Source organism: Cinclus cinclus, chromosome Z (assembly GCF_963662255.1).
Source record: "Cinclus cinclus chromosome Z, bCinCin1.1, whole genome shotgun sequence".
In the NCBI taxonomy this organism is placed as follows: Eukaryota; Metazoa; Chordata; class Aves; order Passeriformes; family Cinclidae; genus Cinclus; species Cinclus cinclus.
In genome coordinates, this window is record NC_085084.1 from 38,777,395 (window position 1) to 38,797,933 (window position 20,539).

At 43.2% G+C, this 20,539-nt stretch overlaps 2 protein-coding genes across 2 annotated transcripts; one reads left to right on the forward strand and one right to left on the reverse strand.

The window, feature by feature from the left end:
- The first annotated feature begins 390 nt into the window (after positions 1–390).
- On the forward strand, positions 391–9,309 carry TRIM14 (tripartite motif containing 14). Its single transcript, XM_062513544.1, has 6 exons — positions 391–558; positions 4,125–4,220; positions 5,096–5,329; positions 6,373–6,535; positions 7,573–7,665; positions 8,774–9,309. The coding sequence occupies exons 1-6, from the start codon at positions 391–393 to the stop codon at positions 9,307–9,309; spliced, it is 1,290 nt and encodes a 429-aa protein (XP_062369528.1).
- Positions 9,310–10,627: 1,318 nt separating this feature from the next.
- NANS (N-acetylneuraminate synthase) lies at positions 10,628–19,855 on the reverse strand. Its single transcript, XM_062512885.1, has 6 exons — positions 19,707–19,855; positions 18,166–18,381; positions 15,098–15,197; positions 14,683–14,837; positions 13,406–13,672; positions 10,628–12,298 (listed from the first exon to the last, which is right to left on the reverse strand). Exons 1-6 carry the CDS (start codon positions 19,836–19,838, stop codon positions 12,089–12,091), a joined length of 1,080 nt encoding a protein of 359 aa, XP_062368869.1. The 5' UTR covers positions 19,839–19,855; the 3' UTR covers positions 10,628–12,088.
- Positions 19,856–20,539: the final 684 nt, after the last annotated feature.

The window sequence follows — 20,539 nt, forward strand, 5'->3', positions numbered from 1 at the left end:
GTGTGAATAATCTGTATTGCTTTTATTCACAGGAATAACAAAACATATTAGAAAACGAGTATGAATTTGGTTGAATGTAGGTAAGAGTTATGGCCAATGAAATTGTGCAAACTCTGTAAGGGCATGAGTATTTCGATTTCTATAAATGAGAACTTTCAGAGCACAAAATTCTGACTGAAAAATACAAAGTGACAAAACATACCCTGAAAGACACCCACGGGCACGGGCACGGGCACGGCTCGCCTGCCCGAAGTGCGGCACCGCTGCGCACACGCTCCGCACTCCGGCCCCGCGTCCGCCTCTCCTTGCCCCGCCTGCCCCGTGTCCGCCTCTTCCTGCACCTGCCGGCCGCGCATCCTCCTGTTCCCCAGGCTCCCGGCCGCCTCCGGCATGGCGCAGGGGGAGCCGGGGTCGCGGCTGTGCGGTGTCCATGCCGGGAGGCCGCTGGAGCTGTTCTGCGAGGACTGCGGGTGCTGCGTGTGCGCTCTGTGCCCGGCCCTGGGCGCGCACCGCGGACACCGCGCCTGCCTCCTGCCGCACGCCGTGCGCCGCACGCAGGTGAGTGAGGGAGTGAGGGATTGAGGGAGTGAGGGACTGAGGGAGTGAGGGACTGAGGGAGTGAGTGAGGGATTGAGTGAGTGAAGGAGGGAGTGAGGGAGTTCCCGGTGCCGCTCTGCCGGGGGAGCTGAGCCAAGACCTGCCTTGATCGCACGGCTTGCCGGACATCCCCTCGCTTCTGAAGCTCGTGTCGCTGGGTTTCCTTTGGCTAGGGTGCGATGGTGGCATCTCGTGAGTTTTACTGCAGTGCCACGGTGCTAAGGCTTGATTTGCTTGCCTTATGAATGCTTCGTGGAGTTCAAGGTTTGTAGGCTATGTTGACCCGCAGAACAAAGTTTCTGTACTTTCTGTACTTCAACAAGTGCTTTGTAGACCCCGTAAAGACAGGGTCAGCCTGATGCCGCTGCACAAGGATATGGTTTGTGTACAAAAAGGAAAGAGTTAATCAGTCACACCCAAGCGTTCACAAAACAGGTGTATAAATAAAGGAGGAAGTGACTTTGACTGTTAGGTCACATGCAGCAGCATTTTATCCTCAGACCTTTTATGTGGAATCAGAGGAGTGTGCTGTTTTTATTGCCAGGCTGGAAGAACCTTTGACCGAAACACAGATGCCCCAGGGGAAGGGGAAAGGTAATTTCTGTTTACCCCCCTGGCTCCCAGCATTGTAGCTGGCTAGATCACAGTGACTGCCCATGCACAGTTCTTTGATAACTCCTCTGGGATGTTGTGGGTTAACCCTAGTAGGCAGCTAAGCACAACACAGCTGCCTGCTTATTCCTCTTCCTTGTGGGACAGGAGAAGAGGAACACTAAAACCAAGAAAATTCATGGGTTGAGATAAAAATAAGTTTAATAGACAAAGAAGTGGAGGAAAGAGAAAAAAAAACAAAAAAACCACAAGTGATGCTAAGGCAGACACTCACCAGACAACCCCTGAGCAAAAGATAGCTGACCCACCTAAACATCCCACTTCCAGTTTGCTGAACATGATGTTATATGGTACAGATTACCTTTTTGATTAGCAGGGGTAATCTCCTGCTTGTGTCCCCTCCTAGTTTTTTGTGTACTCACAGTATAGTCACATCTGAAACACAGCACCACACCAGCTGCTATGAGGAAAATTAACTCCATCCCAGCCACAGACAGCCCAGGGGTTCTTCCCTAAGATTTTTTCCTTCATCCAGTGTAGCTGGCCACCAAATATCTTCAGGAAGCTCTGCAAGCTTGCCAACACTTCTGCTTGTGCTTTGTTTTGCTTGCAGAGCCTGCCAGGAAATTTGCTGAGGCCTGCATGCTGTGATGCTAAGCTTGAGAGACTCAAAATACTGTAACACAGAGGTCTGATGTTCAGAAGCATCTTTTCTTTCTTTTTTTTATTTCTTTTTTTTTTTTCCCTCTATAATTTCAGAAAGTTTCTTCCCACTCCTTGTATGACATTTTGGAGCAGTGTTATTGGGAGGTTTCCTACATAAAACAGTAGGATGAAACAGTTCCTACAGAACTTCCTGCTTGGAAGTTCACACAGACTGTGAGCTGGTACACAAGTCATGATAAACCCTTGGAGCATTTTATTGCACTTCATGCTAGAGAGCATTACAAGGACTGAAGGCCGTGCACTTAGGTTGCCACAAACAGCAGCACAGAGATAAAAAACCATTTAAGACGACCAAGCAAAGCACAGCACTGCACCTGCTGGCTGGTATGCTTTCATCCCTCTTGCAGGTGGGAGGGAACTCAATGTAGTGTTTGTGTTCCCTTCACAGCAGGGCAGCAACGCGTGGATGATGCACGTATTGTGCAATGTCAGCCTGATCTGAGGCAAAGCGAAGTGCACAAATCTACAAACTGTGCTGCTTCCCTGGGGCTCTGGTGGACAGAGGGAAGCACTTGCTGTCGATAAAGACTTGTCTCTGTGCCAAATCAGGAAGTGAACGGGGAAGAAACTTGTACTCCCATGTGACCCTCTGTCCCTAGGAGGTATCTGCTGACATCTACTGGCTTAGGGGCTGCAGAGATTTTAGGCACAAACAATCAATAGTATTAGCCTAAGAGATGGTATTTTGGCTAGTGATTTTGTTTGTTGTGAGCAGTTATTCAGTACAGCCCTCATGGCATGACATCAGCCAGGCAGCATTTCTTGCACTGATTATCTTCCACAGCTCTTTCAACAAACCCTAGCTGTGAGTGCTAAGAAGAGATGAGAACCAAGCTGCAAGGTCCATCAGCAGCTTCATCCCTGGATCTGAGATTGTTTCAAATCATCAAAAAGGATGCTCCCTGTGCTCCTGAATTCAGCACATGGGATCAGCATTGTTTGCACTTGATATGTGTCCTGTGAACCTGACTGGAGCTCAGAGTGTCATCTCAGAAATAAATCCTTGCTTTTACAGTGTTTTCACTTGAATGAGTTAAAGCACCCAGGCAATCTCTTAAGGAAGGTTTTTGGAGTCGATTCCTCGGGGTGAATGACATGGATTGCTGGCACGGTCTTCAATCTGTAGAGAGCAGCTCTTTCATGTATCTCTGTAAAGAAAGTAATGTTTAACCAGAAATGTTTAGGATTGACATAAGGATTTGAGTATGGTCACTGCTCTGAGTGCACAAAGTGATGCGTTTTACTAGCAAAGAGGGAAGACTGGATTTTTCTCTGTGGTCTTTGTCAGTCTCTGAGGAAGGGAATGAGGTCTCGCTGCAAAATAAACTAAGGAAGGCTGGTATCTGGTAGAAGTCATGAATCCTCTAGTGGTGTACACCTGGCGCTAGCTCACCCGATATTTACTGAGGGCCTGTTTTAGCATCAGTGCCCTGAGAGCGTGGGGCAGCATTAACTGTATCCTTCACGTTACTAATGACAAAAACGCATTACCAGGCACACCAAGACCGTTCAACCTGCTGGGCAGAGGGCAGCCAATTTCAGGGACTGCAGGTGAGAAACTGGGGCAAGACATAAATAGGACACAGGTTATGCTGTGCTGGGCACACCACAAGTGTCACAGATACTGTGATTGATTGCCACTATTATTCCTGACACTATTAGCTGTTGCAGACATTCAGACTACAGGATCACTGTGGTGATAGTGGGGTATCTGATTGGTCATTTTTACATTCGGAAGCATTCTGAACATTCACTGGATTTTGATTCTAGATTGAGCCTTCCACTTACCCTCTAAATAAAAGTACTTAACTGCCCTTCAGATGCTAAATGCATTAGCATGTAGTCTGGAAATATGCAGCACCATAGACTTAAAGATGAAAATGTTTTTTTCATTCTGGGTTTCCCTGTGCCTTAAGAAGGTGGTGCTAATTAAATTAAGCTGTCCAAACCTTACAAATATAACCACTGGGTGAAATGCTGAAATCCTTATGGTTCTTCAATATACTGGCCTTAATAAGCTTCATAAAAGGCCATTCATTTAGGAGTTGTACCTACCAATTCAAAATATTCTGTGATTCTGAAACTGAATATTTCAGTAAACCCCTATATGGAAATCAAGCTGGATAGTTGTTCCTGTATTTTACAGATGGTGTTGTGAAACAGTGTTATTTTGTTTCATTGTTGTATAGGAACTCATGACATTGCACTTGAAGAATCTAGAAGAGAGAAAAGAGCAAGAAGCTGGTAACAAAAGGAGCATAGAGCAAGCTGTAAATGATGTGAAGGTAAAGTGTGGTTTCATTCTCCGCTGGATGGTCATTTTCCAAGGGGAGACATTTTGTTTTCTCTGTAGCTATTCAAAGACCAAGCCACCTACTGCTTCTCAGGAGAAGAGTGTGTTCTCTGTATCCATCACAATGTCTTACACTCTCAAAGACAGGAAAGAGGGATAGTCTCCAAAGACCTGGTCCTCATTCCTTGATCAGATGAACATCTCTGGAAGACCAATGGTGAAATTTTTGTGCAGAGGAATAGTAGGTAGCTGCCTATGTTATTCTGGCTTCACTTGCATATCTTGCATTGCACTGAACTGCATTATTGAATTTTCTGGATTCAGAGCTGAGTAAACACCAGAACAGTTCTGTTGATTCTTAGGAATGGGAATGTATGCTAAGCTGCACCTCATTTACACAGCATGAAATGACTTCTGCTCTAAGGAGCATCTCTAAGCAGCTGTGTTACAGAAATGTCAGTAAGAGCTTGAAGGGGCTTTAGAGACTTGGTCTGATGTCCCCTTGTTTTGGAGGCTTTCTCTTCCTACCAGCTGCTTGTCTCTACCTTGGTTTAAAATCACTCAAACACTTGCTATTGAAGGACAAGGTCTGCTCCTTGTTTCAATTGATACCCTGTTAATTCCAGCTGAAAACAGATTTTTCTCCATAAATAGGCATCTTGGAATCTTTCCTCAATCTTCTCCCACCAGACATCAGCAGGTAGATCATGTCTTCCCTCCCTTAAGGGGTAGAGAGATGTTTCTGAAGAAATTGAGAAAATCAGTAAAATTCAACCAAAACTTAGCACTGAAAGCCTGAAAGAAAAGTGTCTGAAATGTTTATGGTCTGTTGAGCAGGGGGAAGATATTCTTCTGCTTCATCCATAGGCACATGTTGATATGATCAAACGGCAGCTGTCAGAAAAAATGACTGAGCTTCAGTTACTTCTTCGGGAAGAAGAGAGTTTGGCAAAAAACTTCATTGATGAAAAGACTCAGCAAGCCCTGGGAGCACATGATGAGCATTTGATGTCCTGTCAAGAACAGCTTGCAGCCCTAGAGACATTCACACATCGAATCAGACAAATACAACGGGACAATGATCCTATTCATTTGCTGGAGGTGGTATTGTATGGTCTCTTTCTACCTCTTACCCTGACAGTCCTTGGGAAATTTCTCTAGTGATGTCTTCAATAGATCCTTCAGTATGTAAGCAGCATCTTTCTAACTGCTTTCAAATTTGCTTTGTTGTTGGTGTTTTGGTGAACAAATTTAGTTCCTGATTTTTGAGCTATTAGATGTTCCTGCCACGGCATTAATTTCAGGTCTGTATGAAATTTGTGTTAATTTTAAGCATAGATGGAAAAGATGTCTCTTAATCTTGAAGACGAATGTATCAAATCTTTCATTGTCCAGTGTAATATAAAGATCTGAGTAAAGGCAGCCCTCAGGAAACTTCAGGAGAGAAGTTAAAATATGTAATTTCCTTAACTGAAAGAAATCCTAATCACCATAAGCAATAGCCATAACTTCACTGGAGGGGGAAATGCTTTTCTTTTTGCCCACACACAGACATCAGTTTCTTTCTCCTAATGATCTTCACCTTCCTTGGGAAGAGTGTGTGTTCCCATGTGCTTATGCCCTGACACCACCCAAAAGATGCCATTTCTTACAGGATGATACCTCTGGTGCATTTTTGTGTCCTTGTAATGTGTCAGACTTGAGTTACCATTGCTGTGATATGGCCCTGGCATTCTGCTGTGTGTGATAGCTACACACACAGGAGCTGCTCTTCATGGTTTTGTGGAGATTTTCTTGTGGGGAGGTTGGATTTTATTCTTCAGATTAATGGTTTGATTTTGCCATTGATGGGATATCCCACAAAGGGTCCTGGACAGGCTAAACTCATTTCCATTCTGGAGGGATCTCTTTTAACCAAGGCTGTTGGGTTCTCCTTTTCTGGGGTGGCCACTGGCTGCACTGGCAGGAGGAGGTAATGCGTAGGCTAATGAGCTAAAAGGCAGGCTGAGCTCAGCAAAGCTTGCCTGTTATGGCCCTTAGGTTTACCCAGTGATGGATCTGTCCTTGTTCAGTGGTGTATGGCAGCTGGGAGGGTCTGTTCATGTCACAGTCTCTAATTGTAGCATTTTGCTTTCTTCCCTCAGAAGTACACAGAAGTTGAGAAGGAAATTGAGGAATCCAGGCACTTGTTAGAAGAGTGGCATCCAATACCTCTCTCATTTGAGCACTTACTTAACCATTATAAACACATCATCAGAGTTCTTCAGTCCATTCTAGAGAAACCACTGGAAGCCCGGCTTAAAGAAGGTACCTGGGAGTGTGCTCCAAGTTTTGCTTTCTTCTGCTCTCTTTGCAAATACACTATTTAAGTAAGAACAGGACTTTTTACCATATCATCTGAAAAAAAACCACAGTGTTTCAGGCACGGGTACTGTTTTCTGACAGCATGGGTGTAATGCTGCTATAGCAGTAGTGATTTAGGACTATAAGTTTCTCTTCCAACTCTGAAAATTATTTGTCTTTGATTTGTCTGCTGCTTTTTTTTTCCCCCCGTTCTATCAGGTATTTTAATACAATTTAATGTAGTCCATCACACCTACAGAATGTATTTATTCTCTCAGCTACTTCCAGTTGTGTGTAAGTGCTCTGGCATTGGGTACCTCTAAAATTTGAAAGCTTTTTCTAATTGATCTATCTGGTGATCTACCTGAGTCTGAAAAAAATCGATGATTTTGGTACTGTAGAGCTGAGCTAACATGTTTTATCTAGAAGTCCTTTTGTCTTTGAGCTGTTATTTCATCTTTAAATTACCTTTGGCATAATTTAGGTGAGGAGTTTTTCCTAATGGGACACAGAACCACAAAGCCTAAATAACCATGGGGAAATCCTGCTGCTCTGAGTGAGGAGGCAACACTGGCCATCACATTTCACCCAGCTGCCTTTTAATCCATTATCAGAGAATTGCCAAAGAAAAGGCAGAAGCAGGTTGCTGGGACAAATGGTCAGACCTGATTTGAAAGGCTGCTGCAGTGGCAGGATGTGTGTAGGATTGCTAGAAAGCATTGTGGAGGTGCTCTTCAGCAAGCACCTGCAGCTATCTTCAGCTGCCTATTTTCATTTGATAGGGGCTACTTTTTAAGGAATCAGGTGCGATTTTTCAATTTTGAATTTCCTTGGCAACACTAGTCCAGCATCTCCATGTTATCCGAAGAGCATAATGCTGAAAGCATGCAGAGTGAGTAGCCCATCCACAGAAAAAGTAACATAGCTTGTCCATGAAGTTGGAAAATGATAGTTGAAGAACTGGCAGACTCCCTAAATTGTCCCTTTTCATCTTTGCCCAGATGTTTTCAGTAGCCTTAATCCCACTGCAAAGAAGGAGCCTGGGACAATGCTGAAAACCATGACTCCTATTGATCGGTTTCTTTTCTTAAAACGTAAGTATAATTATCCTAGAGTCCCAGAATCTCCTAAGCTGGAACAGAGCCACAGAAATTACTAGGGTCCAGCTCCTGGGCCTGCACAGGATCATGTGTCTGAGAGTGCTATCCAAACACTTCTTGAGCTCTGTCAGGTTGGTGCTGTGACCACTTCTCTGGAGAGCCTGTTCCAGTGATCAACCACCTTCTGGAGAACCTTTTCCTATATCCAACCTAAACCTTGACAGAACGTTAGGCCATTCCCTTGGGTCCTATCACTGACACCACAGACAAGAGATAAGTGCCTGCCCTTCCTCCTCCCCTCACAAGGAAATTGAAAACTGCAATGAGGTCTCCCCTCAGTCTCCTACAGGCAGAATAGACCAAGGGACCTTAACTCTCTGTATATGGCTTCTCCTTATCCCACCACTACGAGTGACCCAGATTAGAAATGTGTGGAGTCAGTGTTGGTGGCCTGCTGTGATTCCCTTGGCACATCCTGTACAGTCCCAGTGTCTCTGGAGCTGTAGGCTCTGTGGCTCTCTGAACCCCCACCTTAACCCAAATGGCAGCTTGGTGCTGTGGCCGAGGTGCCCATCAGATTGGTGGCCTAGGTTAGAAAGGTGTGGGGACAGCAATGTTGATTAGAAAGGTGGGGGAACAGCAATGTTGGTTCACTGCTTTATGCAATTGGCATACATTTTCCAGCCCCAATGTCCCTGTAGCTGTAGACTCTCTGACTGGCTGAACCCCATCCCTACCTAACACAGAGTCATCAATGTTGGGGCCCTGCCTTGCTCTGACTGGAATGCCTTTTCCAGACCCAGTGTCCTTGGACCTGTGGGCTTTCTGGCTGAGCCCTAACCCTAAGCATAAAGCAACCTTGGTGCTGTGGCTGAGGTTCCTATCACCATGGTTGGTCCAGATGAAAGGTGTGGAGGCAGCAATGTTACTACCCTGCTGTGATCCCCTTGGCATGCCTTTTCACTGTGCTCTTGGGACTGCAGGCTTTCTGACTGTCCCAAGGCACTGCCAACTGTGGGCTCCTCTGCAGGCATTTTATAACTTGGACTTCTTCCAAGGGTCAAGAGAAATGTAACAACTATGTTTATGGCTTTGACTGCAGATGCAAGATCACCAACCTGGGAATATGACAGCATTCACCCACGGCTGAAATTGTCTGATGACCGTCTTGAAGTAAGCTGTAGCTGGAGGAAAATATTTTACCCCTGTAGTCCCCAGAGATTTGATAAATTATGGCAAGTGCTAAGCAGAGATGCATTCCTTTCTGGGAGCCATTACTGGGAAGTTGATTTGCTTCATGCTGGAGCAGGATGGTGGATTGGCGCAGCCTACCCTACCATTGGCAGGAAAGGAGACTCTGAAGCCTGTCGACTGGGCTGGAACAGAGCATCTTGGTGCCTTAAGAAGTTTGATTTTGAATACTGGGCATTTCACAAGGGAGAGAGAATCCCCATCCTGATAGAAGATGATCCTGACTGCATTGGCATTTTTCTAGATTATGAAGCAGGAATCCTTTCATTCTACAATGTTAGCAATGGCATGGCTCATTTGCACACCTTCCGCTGCAAGTTCACAGAACCAGTTTATCCAGCTCTGAGACTCTGGGAAGGGTCCATTAGAACATGCAAACTAACATAAGAAACAAAGCAAAATAAAGCCTACTATTTCACGCTTCTTCTATTAATGTCTCTTCAGCAATTATCTACATTAATTAATCTCTGTTTGTGTCAAAGCTGTAATTATGATGCTTTTAGAAGGTAACACAAGTTCAGGAAAACCAACTGTGATTTTTAATGTTTTTGGGGTTTTTTTCAATGAGGGAAGGTGATCTGGCACTTATAAATGATGTTGATGGACCATTCAGAGTGCCATATGTACTATTAATTTACTTTTTTCAACTTGTAACAGTAGGTTCAAGAAAACCAACTGTATTTTTTAATGTATATATATTTTTCAATGGGGGAAAGATGATTTGACTTATAAATGGCGTTGCTATACCACCTGAAGTGCTGTATGTAGTATTTTTCAATTTGCAAAACAGAAAAAGACATGTTGGAAGAAACATCTTACAACTCAGACTGAAAGCTGGATGTTGACTTTCTGTTTTTTTTTGTTTATTTCTTTTTTTTTTTTGTTGTTTATTTTTTTTTTTTTTAATTAACTCCCTCTCCTTATTGTGGCCTGGAGAGGCTGCAATTATGTATGGCAACAGGTCTAGTTTGGTTTAAACTTCAAGTTTATATATGGTATATTGTTATTATTGACAAGGTCAGATTTGGATAATAAATACAACAAGTGAATTAGCTCATATGTAAGTGTCGTCTTGGAAAAATCAAAGACTGGCACTGACTCTTGGAAAGATCTCTTCTGAACTTGGGGCTTCTGTGGACACGTTTAATAGTCATTAGCTGGTCTTACACATGATAGAAACTCTGAATTGAACTTCTGGGTAGCCCTAGTCTTCTGAGTGGAAGCATGGGAAAAAGCTGTGCACAGCCCCTAACAGAGGATGAAATGTCTGCAGGGCTTGCAAATACAATAAAAACATCAGGCCACAGGTGCATTTGTAGCCCACTTATCCTCATGTCAAATTTGCAATGTCAACATAAAACTAGGGGGACGCACACAACTTTCAAGTTTCTGTATATGGATAATTCTGCTCCCACGAGTTAAAGTTCTGCACCCACACAAATTAAAGTCCTGGAAATTTCCGGAGCCTTTGCTTACAGCAATCTCCGGGACCAGCCCAGTTAAGAGTGAAAAACCACTGCTACTTGAAACTGGTCAGGTAATGTTACAATGTTCAAATATTAAAGGCCCTGCATCACCAGAGCTAGCAAAGCCAAGGTCTGACCACAGGGTGAAATGCACAATCAAGAGACTAGTTTATAAGCTAAATTTATTTTTCAAATTTGAAATAATAATAAAAAAACCTTTTAACAATTGAGTAGTTTTTTAATGTAAGGCAAGCATATTGCATCAGTCACAGCTCACATATGGTCAAGTATATGACTCAACCTCTGTTTCCCCATATAAAGAGATGAATATAGGTTCCTCAGAATTGCACAAGGGTAAACATTTTGCAAGTAAACAGTTTATAGGTACAAAACCACTCACCACCATATTCAAGATACTTCACCAACTCATGACCAAAAGGTAGCAAGTTCCAAGTAACCATCACTAGTAAATGATTCCACCACAGAAAAAAAGTAGATGAATTATTGCAAAGAAGTTGTGTGCTAAGCAAGGTAATTGAAGAATGCCTGGTTTGCAGCTGCTGCTATATAGCTCCCTTCTGGTCAAAGGGAAAAGCAGCACATGATAGGAATGGGATTGCATTTCTCACGTGAAAGGTGAGAAACTAGGATGCAAAAGCAGAGCACAGAAGGTGTACTGACCATCATGCTGAAGCACAATGGTGTGATGTAGTCAGGCAGTCAGCCTCAGTCATCTCATACCAGTGTTGAGAGAAAAACCCCAATGTACAGAATTTGCTGGTTAGTACAGAAAAAAAAAAGCTGCTAAAGCTTCACCAGTATTTGGCTTCCTACCTGTGAAGTTGCCCCCTAGGTCCAAACAGAGGCATCCAAATGCTCTGCAGAATGGACTTAATATTCCAGACTTCACTCAACTCACAACAGATGCTTTTCACAATTTCTGAAGCATAGGTTTATTTCCACTGATTCATCTCAGATGTGCTTTTCTTCCCTGCTCAGTCTCTCTGCCTGGCCTTTTAGCCTCTCAGTTCACAAACAACTCTCTTGTCCCTTAAATGGGACCTTTCTAAATGTCCCATATGCTTCATTTCCTGCTACTGTCCCTTGAGAACTTAGCTTTCTCAAGAAGCCCATTTTTCCACAGAATACATATTCCTGCGAACCACTGCTTTATGACACTTTTAAGACATTTATCTTTAAAAAAATGATCCGTCCAGGTTGCATTTGCAGTTCTCTGTTCAGTTTATGTAAACCTGCACATGTCTGTATTCAACCAGAGTAATGCTGTCACGGGGGTGAGGCAAATGGCAGAAAAGAGAGGAATATCAAAAGATAGAGGGCTAGAACAACTCAGAGTGCAGACAGAATTCTCACAATTTACTGTACTCTTAACAGAAAAGGGAAGATGGAAAGCAGCAGACTGTGGTCTTATATTTGGCAAAGCTCCAAATTAATCTAGCTCAAGTGGAATGGAGAAGAAAGGATTATGGTATTTCCTAGGCACAATGCTATACAGTTTCTAATAAAATCTTCATAATTTATATCCCCTTGCTTCTGAAACTTCATGCTAATGAGAACCTGAAAATTCTAACCTGTTTGTACCCTCATAATTACACCCCTTTCTTCTAATCTACCATGCTGCTATTCTCAAACACTTTGTGTGGTAGTACATTGAGAAATATGGAATGGAGTGCTTCAGTTTAGCACTTCACTTTTTTTACATGATTTTCCACTACTTGCTCAGTGATGGTTTCATCTTCTTCAATATTTTTTTTAACCTTCTGGCCCACCAAATCAAAGATGGATTCTGGGGGAAATCCCTTCGGCTCTCCCACTTTCACCGTCAGCATGTCAAGTGTCAATATTGCACCTTCAGGAATTGCCACTTTTGCCACTACCGACTTTCCCAGCTACAGGGGAAGAAGGAAAAAAAACCACAATGTTTATGTTAAATACATTGCTAGCTTAGTATTACAAAACAGGATAAAAAATATTCTACGGTTATTTGAGAACAGGTTGTGTAGAACTGCCTTCTCCATTATTATTATATCTCCATTATATCTCCAAATGAAGATTAACTAACAATGGTTACTTTCACTATAACCAGGCTGCCAGGAAAATGCAGATGTTTTCTGAAACTGGGCAGTGGCTCACTGGAATTTTTCAAAATCTCTATGGAGGGAATACGATTAGAATGACTGGCATTTTAACTAGTGCAAAAGCAGCTCATTTACAATCATACTACTCCTATTACTATTGCCAAGTACCTGGCACTGGTGAGCCAGACCTTGAGTCCTGTGTCCAGTTCAGGGCCTGACTACAAGAAGGACACTGAAGTACTGGAGTAGAAGGGACAGAGAAAGGCCACGAAACTGGTGGAGGGTGGGGAGCACAAGTCCTGTGAGGAGTGGCTGAGGGAGCTGGGGTTGTTTAACCTGGAAAAAGAGGAGGCTCAGGGGTGACCTTATCACCTTCTACAACTGCCTGAAAGGTGGCTGTAGGCAGGTGAGGGTTGGTCATTTTCTGCAGGCAGCAACTGACAGAATGAGAGGAAATGGCCTCAAGCTGTGCCAGAGAAGGGTTAAACTGGGTATTAGGAAAAATTTCTTCTCTAAAAGGGTTATCAAGTACTCATACAGTCTGGAACATGGAAGCAGTTGGGTCATGATCCCCAAAGTTATTTAAAATGTGTAGACATGGCACTTAGGAACATACATTTGACTTGGCAGTGTTAGGTAGGAATGAATGACCTCATGGGTGTTTTCCCATCTAAATAATCCCATTTAGAATAATCTAAATTATTCCATGATGCTACTCAACTTCGTTAACTACTGGTTGATAAACACAGAATGCTATTATAATCAAAACTGCCAACATTATGCAGTGTGAAATTTTTTAAGTGCAGAGGAAGAAACACTACTGCAAGAAACAACTGAGAAGCTTTTTTATGAATATAAAGTTATTAGCTATAGGTCTAAATTAGCTGCAGGTTTACAGAGACCAAAATCAAAAGTTACCTTTTCATTGCAAGCCATTTCACAAGGCAAGAGCTGTTTGATTGGAGAACCCATTGCTTTCTCCACAGTACGGATGGCTTTCACTAACTCCGCCAGTTCATTTGGCTCCAGAGATGCTTGGTGGTCACTTCCTTTCCATGTTTTGTCGAGAGTCACATGGCGTTCCAGTACTTTAGCACCCATAGCAACAGCTGCCACTGAAATGGCTATGCCAGTTTCATGCCCCGAATAGCCAATGGGAATATCAGGAAAAGCTGACTGATATGCCTTGAATCACGACAGAGTTGGTCTGAATTACCAAGGTAGCAGTTCCAAAGACAAAGCAAATTTAACAGTGATAACTGCAGTGGGCAAATACTGTGCCATAAAACAAGCAGTTATGCAGAGAACACAACTTTTTAAATTCAACAAGTCACAATGCATTACCAATCACCACATTCCAAATTTGACTACCATTATCAATACTGACAAGAAAAAGAAAGCATGTTCTCTTCTACAACTTACATACCTCCTTTTAATTCAGTTCCACTATTCAAGGCCTTCAAAGCCTGTATCAGTGTAACAGTATCCTATTTTCATCCAAGAACCCAGTGGATTGGTTAAACTTAATCTGCCTCCAAAAGAGGTTCCTTCAATATTTGATTTAAAATCTGAAGCAATCTTTTAATCCATACATAGAGAAGAGTCACCAAATCCTAAAGGCACTTAAATGCAACGATCTGTCATTCTATTAAAAATAATATACTATGTGTGCATAGACCTAAGGTAATGCTTGAACACTGGCCAGTTTGGGAAAACTTTCTTACATCACCATTTGGCGTATCCAAGTAATATTTTAAATTAAGGAAACTATGGAAACTATGGTCTTCATTGCTCTAACAGTCACATGAAGCTTTTCTAACGAAGCTTCTGGTCTAGCTCCCTACTTAGAATTACACTCTCATTACAACCACATTCTTAATGATAACAGTGTACATGATTTTTCTGAGCACTATAAACCACAAAGTTAAGCTGTTAACCATGTTTCCCTCTGCTGAACTGTGAATACTCCAGCAACATCCTTTATCAAATTCCTCAAAGATGAGTTCTGCTAAAAAAGGACCCTGTGGATCTTTTTACTTCAGTGCTTGCACTGTGAATTAGAGGAACATGACACATCCTGTAACTTCTTAGAAGCGAATTCCAGCACACTTTAAGACCTGGAAGTGTATCTCAGAAAAAGGACACAGCCCTTCTGTGCTACCCCACCCACAGCACGCTCCAGGTTACTCACTGACCGATATGACACGGAGATTAACATCCTCTGGCTGAAGGGGGTATGCACTGGTGCACTGCAGGAAGCAGAAGTTTGGATTGATGGGCTTCACAATCTGATAAACCTGATGCATTGTATTCATTGACTGCATCCCGCTGGAAATCACCATTGGGCGACCTAGCCATTAGAAAACATGCACAAGTTTTGTCCTAGGTCTAGAAGAAAGCTACCCAAGATTAAATTAAATTCTTTAAGTAAATTAATTCAGTAAAACCAGAAAAGAATGCTGGGCAAAACATTTTTTTTTCAAAGTTTCAGGGTGAGTTTCTTTTAAAGAAACTTCTGCTTTTTTCCCAAATCAACAGGAGGAAAAATCTAATAACTGAGCTACTGAGAATTTGTGATGTTCACCAAGATGGCTTAAAGAAAATGCTTACCTTTCTTTGCAGTCTTTTCCAAATATGGAAAATTATTTGTATCTCCTGATCCTACTTTGAAAAATGGAACATCCAGTTCATGCAGAAATTCCACAGCCATCTACAAGGAAAAGAAAACACTGTGTTTTAACACTCCACAGCTGGACCAAGGGATAAAAAACTACTGTGTGGAAATAACCAACCTTTTAACACAGCAAACCCAAAGCTTATTTTAACAGGTCAGTATTACAGACATCTCCTCAAAAATCACTGCTCCTGAAGTAACATTTGCTATCCTGACAACAGGAGTTTCTGATTTCCCTCCAGGTGGAGTACAGTTATGATGCCTTCTTTCATATTTCTATTTAGTGCAGATTTTTGACTGGGATCACTGTCTCAATGCACTCTCTCATCTCCCACCAGTCTCTCTCTGGTCACACCAGCTGTACATTCTGCTGCTCAGTACAAGTGAGCTCCACCTCAGCTTAAAGATGAACTGGCGTACTGCAGCATTCTTGCTTTTTTCTCTCTTTTTTTAAACACTACTGGAGAGAGCAACTACCTGCAGATGGAAGTCTGCCTATTGAAGAAGTAATGTGCTACAAGCACGCTCACAGTTTTCCTGCCACACAACCTGCAGGTCAGAAATATTAAGCCACAGAGTGTTTAAAACTACAGGTAGTACAATAGTTTCATCATACTGAAAACTTGTGTGAGCATATTAAATAAGCACCAGGAAAAACCCCCAAGAATGCCCAAAAAGGGAAATCCAAAATGAATCTGCTTTCAGGAGAAATACTGGACAAAAAAAATACACCAAAGCATAGATTGTAGAACTATTTATTTAAATGCCAATCATACTCTGTATAAAAACATGAATTCAATAATTATTAGAGGCTTTCCGAAACTGGGTACTACATGAGTAAGTCGCCTTTTAAAAGTTAGTACTTTATTGGAAGAAAATTTAAATTCCAAATCTACCGCAGGCAAGAGGTATTTAAATCCTCCATTCAGCTCTGGGGAAAATAATGAAATAGTTACCTTTGCCCCCTGTCAACCTCCCACAAACACTTTTAATTTCTTCAGGTCTTTCCTTGCTGCAGTTAAATTTACTTAGCGCTAGAGAAAGAATGCAAACACCCACAAAGATAATCATGTCTTATTTGGTCCAATTTTTCTATCATCAGTATGCTGGAGATTCAACTCCTTGTTCCTGCAATTATTACATCTCTCTACTTGCTATTTAATATAATTTATTCAGATGCATTGTGTATCTGAACAATAAGTGTTCAATATTAAAACAAATCTTATCTCAGGAGATGGCAAAAAATATGACAGGTAGACCCTGTATCTAAGGCCACTCTTCATTAGGTAAGTATCTCTTGAAAATCAGCAGCTCTTCTTTTAAGAGATTTAAGAACCAGGAAGTAATTTCAAATAACAGGAATTACATTAAAGGGAGTGGTTCAATGAGATCCTGCTTTGTCTCCAGTACAGACTGCAACAGAATAGATAAAGAAGTTATTCACAGCCTTTGTATTTATTTCACACACCACTTCAACAATTTCCTCATATAGTTAAACACACAATTTAACCTCTTTGATACAACTGGACTTCGGGAGATTTTGTTAAATTTACAGAAGTTAATGTATAAAAACTTTCAGAAGGTAATGTATTCTCAGAGTTTTTTTGTCAATTGATAAAATACTTTCCTTAAGTTCCAAACCCATGTCTTGTAGGAATGCTGCCAGAAATCTTAGGAGCTGTGTAACGTAATTACTGCTCCAATAGAAGGCACAATTATGTATCAGTTCTGTTAATTAGCTGATGAAGCCACACATAAAGGAGCACAGCAGAGAAAAAGAGGGATCCTAGTGGCAGAAAGTGATCTTACCTGCTGCCTATAAAAGCTGTTCTGTGTTGCACTATAGCCTTTAGAAACCAGATGTTTTAACATCAAAGAAGGAAGGTGGGGATTTTTTTCTCCCCAAAGGCACGTGGGTCTTTAAGATCCCAGATACAGAAGTCCAAGACTCCTGGGTTTATCTACTCCTTTCTTAAAGGAGTGCATGTTGTTCAGCAGGTCTTCTAGATGTGAAGCTAACAACAGAAGAAATACCACCAAACTCTTTTCACAGATCTATTCCTAAATTCTTGGCACTGAACTATTGCCATATACACAAAACATATTTGTCTATCATCAGATGAAGAGGGAGAACAAATTATAACAAATACAAACAATACTGACATATCAGTATTGTCTCTGATTGCAAGAGTGAAACACTGAATAAATTGCCTCAAAATACTAAGTAAATCACAACCTTGTCCTATCCTGGATATAACTACTTGCAGAAAGCTGGGGACATTGCTCTGCTGGCCATACGCAAGAGTGGCTAGCTTACTTCTGGTAGGGTGTCTTTTAGTTTGGTTCTCTTTATTTTCTAGGCCAGAAAGAAAATCTTACCTCAACGGTATAGATCTCTCATCTACACTGAAGTCCAACTGTTACCTGACCTTTACAGCTCACACATTTCAACTGTATGTTGCATTTGTTAATACTCTACCAACATTCTGAGGCAAGCAACATGCAATACCTACAAAGCAACAGCAGGAGCTTTGTGGAGTTGTGAGGCTGGTGACCAACTGCTCAAGAGCCCACTGGCAAAAATCACTAAATGATCCAGCAGTAAGTAACAGGCCAAGGTGCTGAGTCCCTCCATGAGATTAGGAAAAGAAATAGGGACATAAACACTTCTGCTGCTTAGAAACACCAGAGGGGACTAGTAAACAACAAGGAAGGAGGAAAAAAAAAAGAGAAAAATAATAGGGATTAGATCAAGAAAGTAATCTGGTTTAAGTACAGAAGGAAGTTTGATATGCTTGAAACCAACATACCAGACAACACTGGAGAGCAGTCTGATTGCTATCTTGATCTACACTCTCAAAGCCTCAATTGTTTAGGAAGGGGTCTCTCAGTTAGAAAATGGTTGTCCACATACTCTTTTTATGTAAGGACTATCACACCTAAGTAATACACAACAAACACAACAGCCATAATCCCCCTTGTCATTTCAGTATGGTTTACATACCTCATCCATACCAGAAGCTGTGAAGAAAATGCCAATCTCCTCTGCATACTTCTTTAGCTCTCTATATTGGTCATGACTGAACTCCAAGTGGCGCTTGTGTTCTCCATAGGTCTTTCCCCAGGAGTGTTTAGAGGTGTATGGCCTTTCTAATGCTTTCTTGTTGAATTTGTACTCCAGTTCACTCTTCTGGAACTTAGCACAGTCTGCTCCGCAGTCCTGCAAAACAAGGTGATGCACACTGAGTGGAAGTGCACTCATCCTAACTATGAACGCAAGGAGTGACTAACTCATGCGCTCATCTATTGTGGAGCTTTCATGTTATCATCACAGCAATCACAGAAATGGTCAAGAACACAGTGACTGTGGACCTACACACACATGAACCCTTCTATTTCTAAGTTCTGATACACTTAGTAGAGCAGCACTTGAGAGAAGTCATATTAAACTTACAAAACTGTTTAGCTATGCATCTGCTTATTCAGAGTTGACTTCTGTGGTGTTTTTCCCAGATCAGCTGTCACTGGTAATTTTACATTAAAAAAGGACACAGGATTCTGTGGAACAAGGAGTATGAATCTGAAATTCATAGAATCATCAAAGCTGGAAGAAACTTTTAAGATCATCCATCCAACTGTCCCCCCAGCATCACTGGTTATCCGTAGATCATATCACCAGCACCAGAAACCTCTTGAACACCTCCAGGAATCTGAAGTCACACAGAGAAGACATATCCTCATTAGAGCAGTCTCTACTTACCCCCCAGTTACAGAATTGATTGCACCATGCTCCATGCTGTGATCATGTGCAGTTTTTCTATCGAAAGGATCAAATTTGAAAGGACTGAAAGGGTCAAATATCAAATTTGAAAGCAGCCTGTCTGTCTTACTGGATGACACAAGCTTTACTGCAATAAAGCCCTGATGCCAATCAAATAAAACTGGAAGTTCATTAGAGATGGTTGGGCAGCTTCCTTATGCTTCCTAAATTCCCTGTGAGCTCATACCCCACCTGTGGGGCTGCAGCCATAACACAAGATCACAAGAATGAATTAGCTGGAAAAGACCTCTGGATGGTGGAGTCCCATCTTGTCAAACAGACCATGGCACAAAGTGCCACGTCCAGTCCTTCCTTGAACACCTCCAGGGTCAGCGACTTCACCACCTCCCTAGGTAGCCCATTCCGACGTCTTGTGAAGAAATTCTTCTTGGTGTCCAGCCTTAACCTCTCCTGGCACAGCTTGAGGCCATGCATGTCCTCTCACCCTCTCACTAGCTGTCTCGTACAAGAGGCCAATCACCCCTGGCTACAAGCTCCTCTCAAGCAGATGTAGACGGTGATAATGTCACCCCTGAGCCTCCTTTACTCCAGGCCGAACAAACACAGCTCCTTCAGCTGCTTCTTACAGGGCAAGCGCTCCAGACCCTTCATCAAAGTCAAACGCAAAGGTCTCCCTGCAAACAATCTGTGTTTGGAACAAGCCCTCACGCACGTCTCCCCGCCGCGCCCCGGCAATCTCGCTCCCCGCCTCCCCCCGCGCGCACCTTGGCCATACGGATCATGCGCTTGGCGATGTCCAGGTCGCCCTGGTGGTTCTGCCCGATCTCGGCGATGATGAAGCAGGGCTGGTCGCCACCGATGCGCCGCCCGGGGCACAGCTCGAACTCGCGGGCCATGTCGAGATGGTGCAAGGCCCAAGACCCGCCCGCGACTGCGCCGCCGCTCCCGGCCCCGCCGCGCCTCCTCCCAGCCGCAGCCAATCGGCGCCGCCGCTCCCGGCTCGGCCGCGCCTCCTCCCAGCCGCAGCCAATCGGCGCCGCCGCTCCCGGCTCGGCCGCGCCTCCTCCCAGCCGCAGCCAATCGGCGCCGCCGGCGGGCGCGGACTCCCTCCGCCGGGGCCATCCCCGGGCCGGCAGGGGGCGCCGCGGAATCGCGCCCTCAGGGCTTTGCGTCCTCCGCCCGCCGCGGAGCGGTGCCCGCCGGGAGCGGGGCAGCCCCCCCTCAGCAGCGGCTTGCCGGGAAGCCCGTACGAACTCGGTGCTCTACCTGAGAGACCCTGAAAAACTTCCAGGGATGGTGACTCCACCACCTCCCAGGGAGAAGTATTCCAGCACCTAACCACCCTGACAGTGACTTTTTTTTTTCCTGGTATCTAATCTTAATCTCCCCTGTCTCAAGGCCATCTCCTCTTGGCCTCTCACTTGCAGGCAAGGCAGGAGAGACCGACCCACACCACACATTCTTCTTTCAGGAGCTGTAAAGACTTGGTTCCGACAAATCTCTCCATGATACATGGAAATAAATTGTAAAATGTGAAACAATGGCTAAGGCCACATCTGAGATTATTTTACTCCAAAATCCTTCTCTGACTGACATG